The sequence below is a fragment of the Grampus griseus genome, assembly GCF_964374135.1.
Source record: "Grampus griseus genome assembly, chromosome: 2".
Classification (NCBI taxonomy): Eukaryota; Metazoa; Chordata; class Mammalia; order Artiodactyla; family Delphinidae; genus Grampus; species Grampus griseus.
This window is the reverse complement of record NC_139018.1, coordinates 74,648,374-74,667,279: the sequence shown is the minus strand read 5'-3', so window position 1 is coordinate 74,667,279 and position 18,906 is coordinate 74,648,374. Positions and strand designations below refer to the sequence as shown.

Below are 18,906 nucleotides of genomic sequence, written 5' to 3'. Positions count from 1 at the left end.
TGAAAAGGCAATAAAAACACACAGAAATATCAGAAATAAGTGCAAACTAATATAAGCAGACCTCAGTTAGCTTTAGTGGTAAGGAAATGCTCTTTTCCCAAGCACAAAAACCTATTCACATAACATTAAAATTTATTTCAGTTATCTACTGCCAGACAACAAAGTACTCCAAAATTCAGTGGCTTAAAACCACAATCATTTTACTTGCTTGTATTTTGCAACTTGGGCAGAGCTAAGCAGAGAAAACAGCCTATCTCTGCTCCACATAGAGTCACCCAAAGTAACTACAGTAGAGGCTGAAGAATCCACTTCCATGATGGCCTTCTTCACATGTCTGGAGAGCTGGTGGTGACTGTTGGCTGGGAGCTCAACAGGAGCTGTTAGCCAAGGCCTCAGTGCTCCTCCGTGTGGTTAGGTTGGGCTTTTCACAGCATGGAAGTCTGAGAAGTCAAACTTCCAACACAGTGGCATCTCCCTGAATGCAAAAGTATTGTCTTCTTAAGGCATAGGCCTAAAATGAATTCTAAGGATTAAAGCAAGTCATAGGCCAGCCCAGATTCAAGAGGAGGGAACTATCAGGGGTGCAAAACTGAGAGGAATGATTCATTTGGGGCCACCAAAGTAACAGTCTACCATATGATAGGTTGTTTGGTTTTTGGTTTTTTTGCCAAGTGTTCTGTAGCTGTATATTTGTCATTACTTCTAACTGTATTGATTTTTCAAAGTAATCTTTAAAAAGCTTGTTTACAATGGTGTCCAATATATATGATTAATAGGTCATACTCCTAATTACCACTAAATCTGTATTATATTTCTTTGCCTTCTGTTTTTACCATTCCTGTCCGATACATTTATAACCAGCCCAAACTAGCAGTGATTGAAATCGTTTCAAGCTATTGTATCTTTCCCAAACTATACTTTGCTATTTCAAAAGCATTCTGTAGTTTGAGTCTTCGTAGGGGTTCAAACATACTCAACTCCCACCTTTCTTACTTCTTTTTTCTTTGGAGGAGGGGAACTTCACCTCATGTATCTCTAGAAATGCTATCAGTTTCAAGAACCCAAGCAACAGAGACCTACCAGTCTAGACAAAAAAGACCTTCAATTATCTTACACAACAAAATCTGGAGATAGGTGTTTCCAAGCCTGCTGCAGCACCTCGATGATCATCAAGTATTCAGGGGTTTTCTATCTTTCCATACAACCATCTTCAGCATGTTAGCTTTTTTTTTTTAACTTCTTATTTTATATTGGAGTATAGTTGATTAACAATATTTTTAGTTTCGGGTGTACAGCAAAGTGATTCAGTTATACATATACATTATACATGTATCTATTCTTTTTCAAATTCTTTTCCTATTTAGGCTGTTACATAATACTGAGCAGAATTCCCTGTGCTATACAAGTAGGTCTTTGTTGGTTATCCATTTTAAATATAGCAGTGCGTACACGTCAATCTCAAACTCCCTAATGATCCATCTTTCATCTTTAAAGATTTGTCCCCTCAATGTCACAAGATGCTCCTCAACCAACCCCTAAGGAAAGGGAAGGGGAAAGATGGAGCCTCCTCTTGAAGCTTTGTCTTTTTATCTGGAAGGAAAATATTTCCTAGAAGCTGCCTTCCCTCAATTCCTGTCAAACTCCAGACCACTCTCAAATTTCACTGGATCTGCGATTACAGTATTATCTAGCAACAAGAATCGAACATCACTGGCCAGGACAACCCCACACCAAGGACAGCCAAGGTCGTCTAGAGGGTACCTTTTAGTTTAACAAGTCGCAGGAGAATCACGGATTTTAAAGATAAAGAAAACTTCCCAAGTTTACGCTGCCACTAACGAACGCCGGTGGTGATAATACGGCTCTGAACTTCAATCTCCCGAAAACACTCTCTGCGCGATCTTGTTAAAGTGGCCCTGTGCAGCTTCTTACCCACTTCAAATATGGTCGTCAAGCTCCAGTCTCCTTTACCTCCTGAGCGTGGCGACAGCTCTGGCTTCATGCCCATTTCCAAAAGGGCCTCCTCCCGCGAGGCTGCGGTTCTGAGTGCGCAGACGCGAACGTAAGTCCTCTTCCTGCTAAGATGGCGCTGGGGTTGATGTACGGACGCCGGGAGCTTCTGCGCCTGCTACGGCCCCAGCGTCAGGTAAGGATGCCCCGGAGCCGAGCGCCAGGATGCCACCCTATCCCTGTGACACGAGCGAGGAATGACTCGTGCTGTGGGCATGAGAAGACGCTGATCTTCTCACCGGGACCTGCGTCTCATGACCTCGGGTCACATGAGGACGCGGGAGGGTTCCGTTCCCGACTCCGCGGGTTCAGCAGCCTAGTATCGTGGTGTGTATCTGGGACCAAGCGTCACTCCTTCTAAGGAAACCTCAGCCTCAATCTCTGGGCCCCGGGGTGGGTCTGCAGTAGCTAAGATGCAGGACTCACAGCTTGCAAGCCTGCAGGGTCGCAGTCTGAGCGCGGGGAGTAGAATGTGCTCACCTGTGGTAGCTGGCTGCCTGTCTGGGCGGGGGGAGACGGTGAGCATAATGAGCGACTTCACCCGGTAAAAGGATTCCATCTTCCTTTTACCCACTCAGTTCCACAGCGTCGCACGGCCCTGCCAATGGCCCCGGAAAGCGCTGACAGCGGGGCTCCGGTTCCCAGCCGGCCGCTGCTGCGGGCACCCGCACTATGTCCTCCTCGCGGCCCCAGGCCCCCGGGGCCTCAGTACCTCTGCCATCTCTTTTGCAGAAGCCCAGGTAAGAGACGTTTCGTCCCTGCAGTGTTAGGAGTGGTGCTTCTTTCTGATTTGTTTTTATTTTGCTTTGACTAGGGGGAGGGGAATGTGGAGCAGAGTTTTTGTCCGCACTCCACCCAACTCGCGAAATGACAGCATCTCTGCTTGGGATAGATTTTCAAATCAGTGGGGAAATTACTGAGAGCACAGGAGGAAAGATTTACGTTATATACTAGGCGTTGTTTGCCAGAATGGTGGCAAGCCACTGATGGTGGTATGAGATGTGATTCTGTGTGTGTATTAGAAAAATTATAATTTGCATATCAAGTGTGGACAAAGAATGTCACCTGCTATATCAGTAAACAAAGGATGTTGCGGCCTGCAGCCACCGCAGCCACCCCAGCCACCGCAGCCACCCCCAACCGTGCACCCTGAGAGAATTCAGGATGGAGAAACAAAACTGGCCCTAGACAGTTAAGGTACATATCAAAGGAATGATTTCAATAAGCCCAAAGCCTTGCGTCTTTCCATACTTAGAAAAGCACTAGGGCTTCCCTGGTGGCGCAGTGGTTGAGAGTCCGCCTGCCGATGCAGGGGACATGGGTTCGTGCCCCGGTCCGGGAAGATCCCACATGCCGCGGAGCGGCTGGGCCTGTGAGCCGTGGCCGCTGAGCCTGCGCGTCCAGAGCCTGTGCTCCGCAACGGGAGAGGCCACAGCGGTGAGAGGCCCGCGTACCGCAAAAAAAAAAAAAAAAAACAGGTGGTCAAACACCAAAAATTTACTGCTAATTAAATAAAAACGAGATGTCTCAAGTTAATGAATTTAGTCCTTTTTTTTTTTTTTGCGGTACGCGGGCTTGAGGAACTTGAGGAACTTGAGGAACTTGAGCCTTGGTACCAGCAGAGGCCTCTTGTACCCATCTGCCTCCTCAGAGAGTCCAGGCAAATTTTGGTGAGTCTCTCCTGGTTCTTGGATCTCCCATTTATTGTTTGATGATCCTGAGTTTTATTTGGCAGTGGTTAACAGGCACCTGGCTGCGCAGTTGAAAGATACTGGGAGTTACACAGTTGAGACACTCTGAGTGGTCTGGACTGGGTGACTAGCTGAGAAGCTGGCCTAACCTTTTTTCAGAAAGCTAGCCTCCAATTAACACCCTGCCAGGTTTCTGTGCTCATATTTACAAGTAGGTACTTAATTGGGAATTAAAGGAGACCTTGCCCTGAAAATGGCCAATATGGACTCTTTTTATTTTATATGCAGTTAAGCTAGAGAAAGCCAGCTTGATAAAACATCTTTTTGGTATTCTGACCTTACAAAGAAACAAAAGCCCTTCTAGGGAACTTGCGTTTTTCTGTCTTTGAAATGTAAACGTTCTACCTGATCTTCTTGCTTCCGGTGTGTGTATGTGTGTGCGTGCGTGTGTGTGAAGTTGGTCTCTGCCATCCGGAAAGTACATATATGGTGTACGTTTGGCAGCCAGTTGAATAGACTGAGATTCTGAGCAGTCTTGTCTGACTGCGCCAGCTCTCAGGGACTTCAGTCATCTTAACCTTCGGTGCATCAGCCTATATAACAAAGACCTTTAATTTCTTAGACTGTTTTTTAGGAGTAAACTTTCTAGATCTGTGAAGGCTACATCCTTTGCACTCTCTTGTGGGGATGCTTCTTGCATCTTATCGGTTTGAGTTGTAATTAAAATACCACCTGTCAATAGCCATTGGATCCTTTAAATTGGAAAAAACTTCTAAATTTTTAGAGAGCTGTCATTGTAAACAGCTGTTTTATTGGTACCTATAAAAAATAAATTAGAAGGTGGATACACACACACACAATAGTTAACCTTAAAACTCCCTTTAATTTAAAAAAAAAGGGTTTGGGAAACCTTATTTGTGGTCTCTGCTTCCCTTCAGAGGGTCTTACAGATGCAAAACATTGAAGATAATGTTAATGAGGCTGATTAACAGGGAGGTTAAAAAAAATGAAGGGAAAGTCTAGAGTCTTCTTCCCAACAAGGTGGAAATTTTAAAGGAACTCATTCCAAATGGATAAAGAAATCTTTAGATGGCTATTAAGAAATGAGATAAATAAAACTGATATTAACAGGGTTAAAACAAAAGGTTTTGATACAACACTACCTGAGGTTGGATGGACCAATGTTATTGGTCCCCAACATTAAAGGGCCCCAAACGAGTCCACTCTTATTTACTTACTCCAGTGTAATGTGTGTGTGTGGGTGTGTGTGTATATATACTTTTTCCCCCCTTCTAAAGGCTATGAGAAACTTACACTGCGATACCTGACCAGCAATTGCTTGGGGCCACAGGCCAATTGATCAAGTTAAAAGATTGACAAAAGAGCCTGAGTCCCTTGGCTCAACCTCTTACTGGGGACCCCAGAGCCTTTTATACAAAAATAGATTAAATGATTGGGATAAAAAGGAAGTTTCTGGACTACTTTTAAGACCAGGGCTTGTTGATGGGATCCTAATGGAAACTAAAGTTAAAGATATAGAAGTTGATAGACTTGAGATAAAAATATTTAAATGGACTTTATGTAAGAGGGTTACATCTCTTTTGCCTAATTATATTGTAGGATAGATATTATGTCTCACTGGGAAATGCTTCCCCAGCCTGGAATTATAAGACAGGGCATATAAATCTGCCCCTCAGACAATATTAATTAAGCATACTAAAGGAAACCAGTAGGGTTACCAGAGTCCGAACAAAACAAAGTAAAAACTGAGAGCTAATATTCCAGGGTTAATGAAAATAGTAATAGAGATTTGCTCTGGGTCTAACTGGTGCACTCAGAAAGGGGGCCTTTGTTGAATGCCTTGTCCAAACTTTTGAAGACATGATAAATTGAACCCTAAGAACTCTTGGTTTTCAGTTTAGTCGGAAATCTCAGTGATATTAAAAAAACAAAGAAAATATAGTTGGGCAAATCAATCTTTTAGTATCATTTAGGCAACTAACCAGTTCTTTGGGGAATTAAAAGCAACTGTCTGGCTTGAAAATCTCTACATCAGAAATGTAAATTCAGCCCACAAAGACCTGAGCCTGAGCCTAAACCTAATTAGCTCTATCAGGTAAAACCTGAAACCAAAGAGGAAGGGCCTTTTAAAATTCAAACCAGTGGAAGGGTTCCCTCACCCAAAATCCAGTTCATACCCTCCTTAGGGTTTATCAAGGAGAAATACAAATCTTTTTTTTTAAACATCTTTATTGGAGTATAATTGCTTTACAATGGTGTGTTAGTTTGTGCTTTATAGCAAAGTGAATCAGTTATACATACACATATGTTCCCATATCTCTTCCCTCTTGCATCTCCCTCCCTCCCACCCCCCGCCATCCCACCCCTCTAGGTGGTCACAAAGCACGGAGCTGATCTCCCTGTGCTATGCGGCTGCTTCCCACTAGCTAGCTATTTTACGTTTGGTAGTGTGTATATGTCCATGCCACTCTCTCACTTTGTCACAGCTTACCCTTCCCCCTCCCCATATCCTCAAGTCCATTCTCTAGTAGGTCTGTGTCTTTATTCCCATCTTGCCCCAGGTTCTTCATGACCTTTTTTTTTTTTCCCCTTAGATTCCATATATATGTGTTAGCATTACGGTATTTGTTTTTTCTCTTTCTGACTGACTTCACTCTGTATGACAGACTCTGGGTCCATCCACCTCACTACAAATAACTCAATTTCGTTTCTTTTTATGGCTGAGTAATATCCCATTGTATATATGTGCCACATCTTCTTTATCCATTCATCTGTTGATGGACACTTAGGTTGCTTCCATGTCCTGGCTATTGTAAGTAGAGCTGCAGTGAACATTGTGGTACATGACTCTTTTTGAATTATGGTTTTCTCAGGGTATATGCCCAGCAGTGGGACTGTTGGGTCGTATGGTAGTTCTATTTTTAGTTTTTTAAGGAATCTCCATACTGTTCTCTATAGTGGCTGTATCAATTTATGTTCCCACCAACAGTGCAAGAGGGTTCCCTTTTCTCCACACCCTCTCCAGCATTTATTGTTTGTAGATTTTTTGATGATAGCCACTCTGACAGGTGTGAGATGATATCTCATTGTAGTTTTGATTTGCATTTCTCTAATGATTAATGATGTTGAGCATTCTTTCATGTGTTTGTTGGCAGTCTGTATATCTTCTTTGGAGAAATGTCTGTTTAGGTCTTCAGCCCATTTTTGGATTGGCTTGTTTGTTTGTTTGTTTGATATTGAGCTGCTTGTAAATTTTGCAGATTAATCCTTTGTCAATTGCTTCATTTGCAAATATTTTCTCCCATTCTGAGGGTTGTCTTTTGGTCTTGTTTATGGTTTCCTTTGCCGTGCAAAAGCTTTTAAGTTTCATTAGGTCCCATTTGTTTATTTTTGTTTTTATTTCCATTTCTCTAGGAGGTGGGTCAAAAAAGGTCTTGCTGTGATTTATGTCATAGAGAAATACAAATCTTAAGTCTTTTCCACAAATAGCAAAGCCTTAGTCTTCTGAGCAAATGAATTTAATTTATTCCAACTGTTATTTATAAACTAGTAAGTTTATATTGTAATACCTGATTCATAGCTAAGTTTTTTAAGTGAAACTGTGAGATCTCTAGTTTTGTCTGTTTACGTGTGTGTAGACATTATACATATGAGATGTCACTACCTCTGGGTATACACTCTAAATTTATAAAAGACCTCTATTTAATTGACTTAAAAGTAAGCACTTACAAATTAAATATTTCTAAATATAAAGGAAACTGGCCGGAATGAATTTCAGGTTCATGTGATCTAGGAAATATTCAATATTAAATTAATACCTGTTGTTAAAGCTAGTTTAAGCTTGCTGGTTTAATCAATATAGACATGTCTTTTATTGTACCTAGGTTTACTGAAGGTCAATAAGTTCATGTTATTTCTGTTGCAGAGTTAGTTGTCAGCAAGAAAAAAAAATTAACTTGGTGATATTTTCATAAGTTATAAAACCCACAAGCCACGGGGTGCAGCAAAAAAAAAAAAAAAAGGTAAATGAGGTACAAGTTGTCAACTGAAAAGAAATACACAACCTAAGAGTTGAGAATTGTGTTTTATTTGGGGTATTACTGAGGGCTTGACTAGGATACAGCCTCTCAGCTCTGAGGGACTGTTCCAGAGAGGTAAGGGAGGAGCCAGGGTATACAGGAGTTTTGCAAAAAAAGCCAAAACAAAACAAGTAGTCGGAATCGAAAGATTACTCTTAATTAAAGAAAAACCAGATGTCTCAAGTTAATGAGTTTAGTACTTTTCTATGTAACAAAAGATGCAAGAGTCTGGGCTTTTGTGGGGGCCGGGTGGGGAGTGCTTATTGAAATCATTCCTTTGATGTGCACCTTAACTATCTAGGGCCAGTATTCTGTTTTTCTCCATCCTGAATCCCCTCAGGTTGCACCCTTGCAGGTGGCTGCGGTGGCTGATGACCCCAACATCCTTTGTTTACTGATATGACAGGCAACATTCTTTGTCCTCAGTGCCTCCTCTTGGTCATAAATTAGATCAATGTTTTTGAGAGGCATTCCATGACCAATTTTGTCCCACATTGCTAGCAAGACACATTCCTAGATCAGGGGAAGATTCTGCTTATAGGCCAATGTGTTGATTTTTGGATTAGACCCTGTTCATAATCTAAAATTCTCTGGATCACCTGTCTTACTCGTCTGTTAGGATCCAGGAAATGTTTTCCCTTATCTAGGTTGCACTATTACAGTTATTCTTTGTAGAGTTACATATATGGTCAACTGTCTCAAGACTTTTAGCCATGGTTACACATTGTTAATACAAGAGACAATCTTATAAAATAAACAGGAGGACTTCCCTGGTGGTCCAGTGGTTAAGACTCCGTGCTTGCAGTGCAGGGGACACGGGTTTGATCCTTGGTCGGGAAACTAAGATCCTGCATGCCACACGATGCGGCCAAAAATAAAAATAAAATAGACAGGATATGTACTATAGCTAGTAACGTTAATCAGATCATAGTACAGCAAAGAGAAACACAAGGCATAAACAATTTGGAAACAAAGAGAACAAATTAAAATAATAATTAGTATAAATAGTTGTAATCTGGTCACAGTAACAATCAAGTCAGGACTTCCCTGGTGGCCCAGTGGTTAAGAATCCACCTGTCAATGCAGGGGACATGGGTTTGAGCCCTGGTCCAGGAAGATCCCACATGCCGCGGAGCAGCTAAGCCCATGTACCACAACTACTGGGCCTGCGCACTAGAACCCGTGAGGCACAACTACTGAGCCCACGTGCCACAACTACTGAAGCCCGTGCACCTAGAGCCTCCTCAATGAGAAGCCCGCGCACCACAACAAAGAGTAGCCCCCACTCGCCGCAACTAGAGAAAGCCCATGCACAGCAACGAAGACCCAATGCAGCCAAAAATAAATAAATTTATTAAAAAAAAAAATCATCAAGTCCACAGGAGAGAGCCAGCTGGAGAAGCCAAATTCTGGATGGATCAGGTAGAAAGATAAATGTTTCATCTTTGTTTACAAATGTATACTTTATCAACTTGCTTTAGATCATAGCCTAAGAAGAAAGGTTTCCTGGAAAACAAAGATTAAAAGCCAGTATATTTCAGAAAATTATAAATGATATTTATCAGTTCATTCAGTCCCATGTTTTTAATTAATTGCTGTTGATCTGGATGAAGTCATCACGTTTTTCATTAGTTTTGTAATTTCTTACCCAAGTCAGTGGTATGATCTAAAAGTTATCAGAAACTTACATTTGTCAAAAAGTTCTTTTTATTTATTTATTTATTTTGGCCACGCCGCATATCATATAGGATCTTAGTTCCCTGACCAGAGGTTGAAGCTGCGCCCCCTGCAGTGGAAGCGCGGAGTCTTAACCACTGGACAACCAGGGAAGTCCCAGAAAGTTCTTTTTATGAATCTTCTTGAAGATCTTCATTTTATAAAAGCTCCAGAGTAAAACAGTGGTTGTCTATAAACCACAAAAGACTTAAAATGGCATGGTTAAAGATCTGGTTACAATAGATAGCTAGTAGGAAGCAGCCGCGTAGCACAAGGAGATCAGCTCGGTGCTTTGTGACCACCTAGAGGGGTGGGATAGGGAGGGTGGGAGGGAGGGAGATATGGGGATATATGTATACGTATAACTGATTCACTTTGTTATACAGCAGAAACTAACACACCATTGTAAAGCAATTATACTCCAATAAAGATGTTAAAAAGAAAAATATCTGATTACAATGTAATTGACAAGAAACTTGGATATGCTGTGATGTACAGCATTTTAAGATAATAACTAGAATTATGATAACATTATGCCAGGAATTTTAGGAATTCCATATAAATTTTGGAATAGCTATATTAATGACATTTACCCATACAATATAACCTAAGGTTTGTCTCCAATCAGTTGACAGTATTTCTCAAGTAATTTAAACTTATCAAATAAGCCAACGTTTAAATTTGTCTCTGAGATGCCTCAGGGTTTCTTTGAAGCATCCCAGAGTTAGCTGGAGGTTAAAATAACTTTAGTTAGAATTGTTACTTGTAAGCTTGTCAAAAATATCAAAAAGGTTTCAAAACACATGGTCGCATAGTATCATAGGTCACTGTGAAACAATACTTATTCACTTAACCAAAGTGACAAAAGATTTCAAAAACAAGTACAGATCATTTAAAGAGTATGAACCAGATTTTGAGTGAGGGAGCCTTTCTAGCAGTTTGAGTTTTAAAGGGCCTTTTTCTCTTTTTTCCTTGGTTTCAGATTTTACCTGATTGAGCTAATTAGGCTCAGCCTCAAGTCATTGTGAGCTGTATTTATATTTTTGATTTGTAGAGATTTGCAAGACAAAGACACTTGCTTTTAATTCTCCAAAGAACTGGTTTACTGCTTAAATGATATTAAAAGTTTGATTTGCCCAACTGTATTTTCTTTTATTTGCTTTTTTATATCACTGAGAAGATTTCCAGCTAAACTGAAATTCATGAGTTCTATGTTCTAGAATTTTAGGGTTTAACTTAACCATGCCTTTAAAAGCTTGCATAAGACATTCAACAAAAGTCCTCTTTCTGAGTTCACAAGTTAAATCCAGAGCAAAATCTCTATTATTATTTTTATTAGCCCTTGAATATTGCTCCCAGTTTTTATTTTATATTGTGCAGGCCCAGGTAACCCTGTTGGTTTCCTTTAGTGTGTTTAATTATATTTCCTGAGGGGCAGATTTATATGCCCTGTGTTATATCGGGCAAGGAAGCATTCCCCAGTAAAACATGTCTTTCCCATAATATAATTAGGCAAAAGACATGTAACGATCTTATATAAAGCTCATTTAATACCAAAGTTTATAAACTTTTGTCTCCATTCTTTTAACTTTTATACCTTTAACTTTAGTTTCTGTTAGGACCCCCTTCTGTTAGGACCCCCATCTATTAGGACCCCATAGTATTTTTGTATAAAAGGCACTGGGGGACTTCCCTCGTTGTCCAGTGGTTGAGAATCTGCCTTCCAGTGCAGGGGACGTGGGTTCAATCCTTGTTCGGGGAACTAAGATCCTACATGCCATGGGGCAACTAAGCCCGTGTGCCACAACTAGAGAGCCCACGAGCCACAGCTACTGAGCCAACGCGCCACAGCTAGAGAGAAGCCTGCGCACCGTAACGCAGATCCTGCGTGTTGCAACCAAGACCTGATGCAGCCAAATAAATAAATAAATATTTTAAAAAATAAAAGGCACTGGGGTTCCCAGTGAGGAGCTGAGCCAAGGGACTCAGACCCTTTGTAAATCTTTTTTTTTTTTTTTAAATATTTATTTATGTTGCCACACGCGAGATCTTCGTTGCAGCATGTGGGATCTAGTTCCTTGACCAGGGATGGAACCCGGGCCCCCTGCACTGGGAGCGTGGAGTCTTAGCCACTGGACCACCAGGGAAATCCCTGTCAATCTTTTAATTTGACTAATTGGCCTATATGTTGCCCCAAGTAATTGTTGAAATGAATGAAATTTTCTTCCAGCCTTTTAAACATACATTTTTATTTTTAATTGGGATAAATAGAGCAGACTTGTTTGGGGCCCCTTAATGTTGAAGATCAATGGGAATCCCTAAAGGGGGCTAAAGCCCATCCAACTTTAGGTAGTATTGTACCAAAACCTTTTGTTTTAGTCCCATTAACGTCCATTTTATTTATTCCATTTCTTAAAAACCATCTAGAGACTTCTTATCTTTTGGGACAAGTCCCTTTAAAATTTCCACCTTGTTGGGAAAAAGTCTCTAGACCTTCCCTTCGGTTTTTTCTTTCCCTGTTAATGAACCTAATTAACATTATTGATTTTTATTTTTTTTTTAGCATCTATAACACCCATTGAGGGGAAGCAGAGACCAGGAATAAGGCTTCCCAAGCCAGTTTTTTGTTTGGTTTAAACTAAAGGAGTTCTTAGGTTAACCATTATATATATTTTTCCACCTTCTAATTTGGTTTTTCCATGGGTCCCGATAAAACAGCTGTTTATAATGAGACTCTCTAAAGATTTACTGATTTAGAGCTTTTCCAATTTAAAAGACCTGTCATCTGGCCATTAATGAGATATATCTTAATTGTGATTCAGACCAATAGGACGAAAGAAGCATCCCCACAAGAGAGTGCGAAGGATGCCACCTAACCAAGATACAGAAGGTTTACTCCCAAAAATAGCCCAAGAAAGTAAAGGCCTTTGTTGTACAGGCTGACGCAGCAAAAGTTAAAATGGCAAAAAGCCCCTGAGAGTTCGCACAGTCCGGAAAAAGACTGCTCAGAATCTCAGTCTGTTCAGTTGGCTGCAGAATATATGTACCTTCTGGATGGCAGAGACCAAGTTCTCACAAAACACAACACACATGTGCGCAGTCGCACACTTAAGAAGATCAAGTAGAACATTTACATCTCAGACACTGGGAGAGACTTGCAAGTTCCCCCAGAAGGGCTTTTATTTCTTTAAGGTCAGAATTCTGAAAAGATGGTTTATCAAGCTGCTTTCTCTAACTTAACTGCGTATGCAGTAAAAGAGCCCCAGGGCTTCCCTGGTGGTCCTTAATCGCTTCTATGACAGGGGGTGTGGGTTTGATTCCTGGTCCGGGAAGTTCGCATGCCATGAGATGCAGCAAAAAAAAAAAGCCCCGTGTGGGCTATTTTCAGGGCAAGATTTCCTTTAATTCCCAATTAAGTGAGTACTTGTAAGTATAAGTTTTGTACATACATAGACTTGGCGAGAGTGTTTAATTGGAGGCAAAGATGTTAGGCCAGCCTCTCACCTAATCACCCAGTCCAGACTCCTTATTGTCTCAACTGAGTAACTCCCAGTCTTTCCACCTGGTTTCCCCAGTAGCTTTCAACTGGGCAGTTAGACACTGCCAGATAAAACTCAGGATCATCAACCAATAATCAGGAGATCCAAGAATCACCCAAATTCATCTGGACTCTCCAAGGAGGCAGACAGGCCCAAGAGGCCTCTGCTGGTACCAGGCCCTGGATCCTCTTAGAGTTTGGGCAAAGGAGAGAGTTCTGCTCTGGTTCCCTTCGTGGTCACCAAAATTGTTGACTGAAAAACAAATGCACAACCTAAAAGTTGAGAATTATGTTTTATTCAGTGGTCTTGCTGAGGACTTAAGCCAGAGGACATCCTCTGAGATAGCTCCGAGGGACTACTCCGAAGAGGAAAGGGAGGAGCCAGGATATGTAGGAATTTTGCAAAAACAACCAGGTAGTCAGAACATCAAAAGATTAGTGTTAAAAGCCAGACATCTCAAGTGAATGAGTTTAGTACTTTTCTATGTGTGGAATGATTTAAGAGTCTAGGCCTGTTGAAATCATTCCTTTGATGTGCACCTTAACTGTATAGCACCCGTGTTGTTTTTCTCCATCCTGAATCCCCTCAGGGTATACAGTTGAGGGTGGCTGATGGCTTGATGGCTGCAGCATCCTTTATTTACTGATACCGCAGGCAATATTCTTCATCCAGGTGATCCAGAGAATTTTAGATTATCAACAGGGCCTGATCCAAAAATTAGCGAATTGAGTAGCCTATCAGCAGAGTCTTCGCCTGATCTACGAATCAGCCTTCCTAGTGCCATGGGACAGAATCGGTCATGAAGTGCCTCCCAAATTGTTGGTCCAGTTTATGGCCTAGAAGGAGGTGCTGAGGACAAAGAATGTCACCTGTCTTATCACTAAACAAAGGATGTTGGGACCATCAGCCACTGCAGTCACCCCCAACAGTGCACCCTGAGGGAAGTCAGGATGGAGAAACAGAATACTGGCCCTAGATAGTTAAGGTACAAATCAAAGGAATGATTTGAGTAAACCCAAATTCTGGTGTCTTTCCATACATAGAAAAGCACTAAATTCATTAACCTGAGACATCTGGTTTTTATTTAATTAGCAGTAATTTTTTGGTGTTACCTCTTCGGAACAGTCCCTCACAGCTGAGAGGCTTTGTCCTGTACTTAAGTCCTCAGTAATGCCCCAAATAACACACAGTTCTCAACTTTTAGCTCGTGCTTTTTTTTTCAGTTGACACAATTTGTAATTGTATATCTTTGATTATAACTTGTATGTCCCTGATTTCATGGACATTAATATTTCTCAGGATGAGACCAAGTAGATACTTTTGATCTTAAAAACTGAGTTGTTTAAAGAAAAATTATAATAGTTTCAGTGTATGCAGAATTGTGCCAGTGATACTCAAATGACTGAAGTTTGGAAAATGCACAAGAAATAACTTCCCAACATGAAGGAGAATCATGAAGTCTTATTTTGAGTAACTTATCTTTCTGCCTAGAGGGGAAAATAAAATATCCTTTCTTAAAAAATATGAGTGGGAATATTTATTTAGAATAAGAAATCTTTACAAAGTAATGGTTTTTAAAAGCTGACAGATACCACAAGCATTACAAAATCCAGGAAAATAATGTACTTTTTAATTGACTTCCTGGCATAAAATGTTCTTTTTAAGCTTTGAATTCTATGACAATGTAGGCTACCCTGGGAGAACGAGAAACAGGGAGTCAAGAGAGTACCCCAGTATTGGTTATAATAAGAGGGACCTCGATTTCTATGTGTGTGTCCCTCCCTCCCCGAATATAACGCCTGGCTTTTTTTTTTTTTTTTTTCCTCCTTTTTCCCCACAGGTTCAGGCCCCTCCAGTCATTCCTGCAACTCCCCCACCTACAGCAGTACCTGAGGTGGCTTCTGGAGACACTGCAGATATCATCCTGGCTGCTGCAGAACAGAGCTTCACTGAGCTTGGGCTGGGGTCATACACCCCAGTGGGACTGATCCAGAACTTACTGGAATTTATGCATGTTAACCTAGGCCTACCTTGGTGGGGGGCCATTGCTGCATGTAAGGGGGATATATCTTGTACAACAGTAGAGGAAATGGGGGCTTAGGGTTAGAACTTTATTTATTTATTTTTGGCTGTGTTGGGTCTTCATTGCTGCATGCGGGCTTTCTCTAGTTGCGGCGAGCGGGGGCTACTCTTCGTTGAGGTGCGTGGTCTTCTCACTGAGGTGGCTTCTCTTGTTGCGGAGAACGGGCTCTAGGCACGCAGGCTTCAGTAGTTGTGGCATGCAGGCTCAGTAGTTGTGGCTCAAGGGCTCTGGAGTGCAGGCTCAGTAGTTGTGGCGCACAGGCTTAGTTGCTCCGCAGCATGTGGGTTCTTCCCAGACCAGGGCTCGAACCCGTGTCCCCTGCATTGGCATACGGATTCTTAACCACTGTGCCACCAGAGAAGCCCTGTCCCTTGGCTTTTGCGACAATCTTTGTAGATTTTCTTCCTGTCTTTCTGACCACACCCTCCCATCTCCATTGCTCAGTACTCTACCTGCCCCTTTAGTGCTGGGATTCCAGGTTCCATCCTTAGCTCCCTTCTCTGTCCACTTCACACCATTCATCATAATGTTGATAAAGCCTAAACCTGTATCTCCCCCTGGTCTCTTCTCAGCCCAGGCCCACTTGCTTACCCACAGATACCATCAACTAAATAAATATTTGTTGAAATGATCAAGAAATGTGAAGTGTAAGAAAAGAAATAGGAGGGCGCTAAAGCAGTAGGCCACCAGATTACCCCCTACTGCAGGCATTTCTAGAGTAGTGGCTTTCAGACTTCATTCCTGCGAGCCCCCGAGTTCTGTAAAAGTGCGTCTGAGCAAAGCAAAGGCCAGAGCTTGAAAAATCCTGTAGTCAGACTACCTCCTCACCCAGGGCAGGGATTTTATCTGTTATGTATATTGGGGTTACACTTAGAGTTGGGGAAAAAAGGAGTCCACTGATCATAGAAAAGTTTGGAAACCACTGATCTACAAGAGTGGCTTCTGTCACCTTTTTGTTCAAGGAAACAAGATTCCTGGTCATTTGCCTAGAGAAGTTAATGCCAGACTTTTGACATCAAAGCAGAAGACTGAGCCTCGAAGGAACTGTCATACCCGTACCCGTTGTTTTGGGGCCCTTTGGGCACGAGTCACAGGGTGGAAAAGTCTGGGCTAGGAGACCCTTTCAGTGAGGACCTAAAAACCTTCAGCCTTCTAGCTGCAGAATGGCTTGAATTTCACTCCAGTCCTCGTTCGTGTTTTCCAGGTACAGTCCTTGCCCGCTGCCTGGTGTTTCCTCTCATCGTGAAGGGCCAGCGAGAGGCAGCTAACATCCACAACCACTTGCCAGAGATTCAGAAGTTTTCCGCTCGAATCAGAGAGGCCAAGTTGACAGGAAACCATACTGAATGTGAGTCAGTTGCAGAATGAGCATGGGTGAGGACCACATTGGCACTTTCCCTGACATTCAGCTCAGGTTGGGGGAACAGCCTAAATCACGAGTTGCTACAGTTGGGCGAGTTCTAAGATTTACCTGCTTCTTAGGCCTAATGCTTCCAATGACTGGCCAGGGTCAGTTAGAATTCTCATGGGCCAGGTGATGAGGATGGTCACCTCCTCCAACCTAGCTGTTAGCCCAGCTGTTAGCTTCCACTCCCTTCACAGTTTACAGGGCCTCCTCGGAGATGACGTTCTACCAGAAAAAGCATGATATTAAACTCTTCAGACCTCTCATTCTACCTCTGACTCAGGTGAGCAAAAAACATTTCCCTTCTTTAACTTCATCAGAACCAATCAGATTACTCCTCTGTGTTTCCCATGCCCTAGACCCCCCAAAAAAGCATGTGGTGGTGATACTATGCTACATGGGTTTCAGTAATGGAGTAATTAAAATGTCCCTTCTACTAAAGGGTCCTGACACTGTTTATCCTGTGTCATAGGCCCCGATCTTCATCTCCTTCTTCATTGCCTTGAGAGAAATGGCTAACCTTCCTGTGCCCAGCCTGCAGACAGGTGGCCTCTGGTGGTTCCAGGATCTCACACTATCTGACCCCACTTACATGTTACCTCTGGTGGTCACTGCTACAATGTGGGGTGTCCTTGAGGTAAGCCCAGGTTCGCCGAGTGCCAGGCCTGCAGAATGGGGAGTGAGGGGAAAGTAGTTATAGAACGGTCATTCTTCACTCCCTGGAGACATAGAGTTGATGGGTAAGAAATCTGAGCCCCATTCAACTAAAATTGCCATGCATTTACTATTCTTCCCCTGCTTTTTTTTTTTTTTTTTTTTTTGCAGCTAGGTGCTGAAACTGGCATGCAAAGTTCTGACCTTCAGTGGATGAGAAATTTTATCAGATTGATGCCCCTGGCAGTCTTGCCCATAACTATCCATTTCCCCGCGGTAAGTAATGTCTTAGGGGCTGGCTCCAAGTCTCCCGGCAGGCTGCCCAGGGATGCAGCTTCTGAGTACCTTCTCTTCCTTCTCATCCAGGCAGTGTTCATGTACTGGCTGTCCTCCAACGTATTTTCCCTGGGCCAGGTGGCCTGCCTCCGTATTCCAGCTGTACGCACTGTACTTAAAATCCCCCAGCGTGTTGTGCATGACTCAGACAAATTACCTCCCCAGGAAGGCTTCATAAAGAGCTTCAAAACAGGTAAGGGCCTGTCCTCCGTGCATAGGAACTGGGGAGAGTGGCCTAGAAGTGGGTACACGACCAAACTGCCTTAATCCTTTTTACACAGGCTGGAAGAATGCCGAAATGGCACATCAGCTACAGGAGCGTGAACGACGCATGCGGAATCACTTGGAGCTAGCAGCCAGGGGTAAATAACACTTGCAGGCTAAACTCTGTCATTTGTTTCTTCCTTTCCTTTGTTCATCGAGATTGGTTTTCTCCTTCCCCCAGGTCCCTTACGACAGACCTTTACCCACAACCCTCTGCTACAGCATGGAAAGAATGGACCTCCCAACACCCCCAATAGCAGCAGCAACAAACCAAAGTCAAAGCATCCCTGGAGTGACACACTTGGCTGAATTCTCTTCCCTGCTCATACTGGCAGGAACTCTCTCTCTTGAGAGACTCAGCCTTAGAACAAGAACTGATGCTGGGTCCTTGCCCCAGACCTAGAAACTGTGGGACATGTTGATGTTCATTTTAAAAGTGGATTCCACTACAGACTCTTCCACCTAAGTGTAAAAGAACACTGGGGAGCCAAGTGATCTTCCCATCCGCTGAGTTAGTAAACTTCCGTATTACGTGCTGCTCCCTGACACTTATTAAACAGGGAAACGGACTGAGTGCTTCAGAGAAAAGAATAGGTTGGGTGATGATTGTTCTTGTTGGCCCATGCTCTTAGGAGGCATCTCAGTGTTGTAGCCTGGCATTAAGGGCTTAGATGTGTTGTCCCGTCCATACTTGCTTTGTGGTCAGAGGTGTGCGTGGTAAGCGGAGACTGTATCTGGAGGAACCACATTCATTTACCCCAAGATTACCTATAAAATATTCTTCAAGAAGTAGATATGCTTAAGTTTTTAGTGATAATTAAGAGGAAGTTGATAAAGCTTTTATCGAACAACCTAGCATTTTGCTACAGCAGCTTAGGTGTTCTCTTGTGTAGAGACTGGTTGCATCAGCCTTCAGCAACTGGCTCAAGAGAGAAAGAAATACTCAGATTCTTTCAAGCATAAGATTGTTTTTAGTCTTCCTGCCAGGCTAATGGGAGCTGTCCTTGAGACACTATATAAAAATGAAGCCAGGGGCTTCCCTGGTGGCGCAGTGGTTGAGAATCTGCCTGCTAATGCAGGGGACACGGGTTCGAGCCCTGGTCTGGGA

At 42.5% G+C, this 18,906-nt stretch overlaps 1 protein-coding gene and 1 long non-coding RNA gene across 2 annotated transcripts in view; one reads left to right on the top strand and one right to left on the bottom strand.

The window, feature by feature from the left end:
• Positions 1-1,881, bottom strand: part of LOC309818438 — a 93,988-nt gene extending 92,107 nt beyond the window's left edge. Inside the window, exon 1 of the long non-coding RNA XR_014296351.1 lies at positions 1,762-1,881. This is a non-coding gene — a long non-coding RNA (uncharacterized lncRNA). The remainder of the gene's footprint in view (positions 1-1,761) is intronic.
• A 193-nt stretch (positions 1,882-2,074) lies between these two features.
• Positions 2,075-18,802, top strand: OXA1L (OXA1L mitochondrial inner membrane insertase). The gene is made up of 10 exons (XM_082647138.1): positions 2,075-2,146; positions 2,589-2,750; positions 14,897-15,110; positions 16,344-16,487; positions 16,742-16,827; positions 17,017-17,181; positions 17,370-17,474; positions 17,565-17,727; positions 17,816-17,896; positions 17,980-18,802. Exons 1-10 carry the CDS (start codon positions 2,084-2,086, stop codon positions 18,105-18,107), a joined length of 1,311 nt encoding a protein of 436 aa, XP_082503264.1. The 5' UTR covers positions 2,075-2,083; the 3' UTR covers positions 18,108-18,802.
• Positions 18,803-18,906: the final 104 nt, after the last annotated feature.

Coding starts and splice junctions, on each gene's coding strand:
- OXA1L (XM_082647138.1), top strand. CDS start 2,084: ATGGCGCTGGGGTTGATGTACGGACGCCGGGAGCTTCTGCGCCTGCTA. Junction 16,828..17,016: donor TCATTCTACCTCTGACTCAG/GTGAGCAAAAAA, acceptor CCTGTGTCATAG/GCCCCGATCTTCATCTCCTT. Junction 17,728..17,815: donor CATAAAGAGCTTCAAAACAG/GTAAGGGCCTGT, acceptor CTTTTTACACAG/GCTGGAAGAATGCCGAAATG.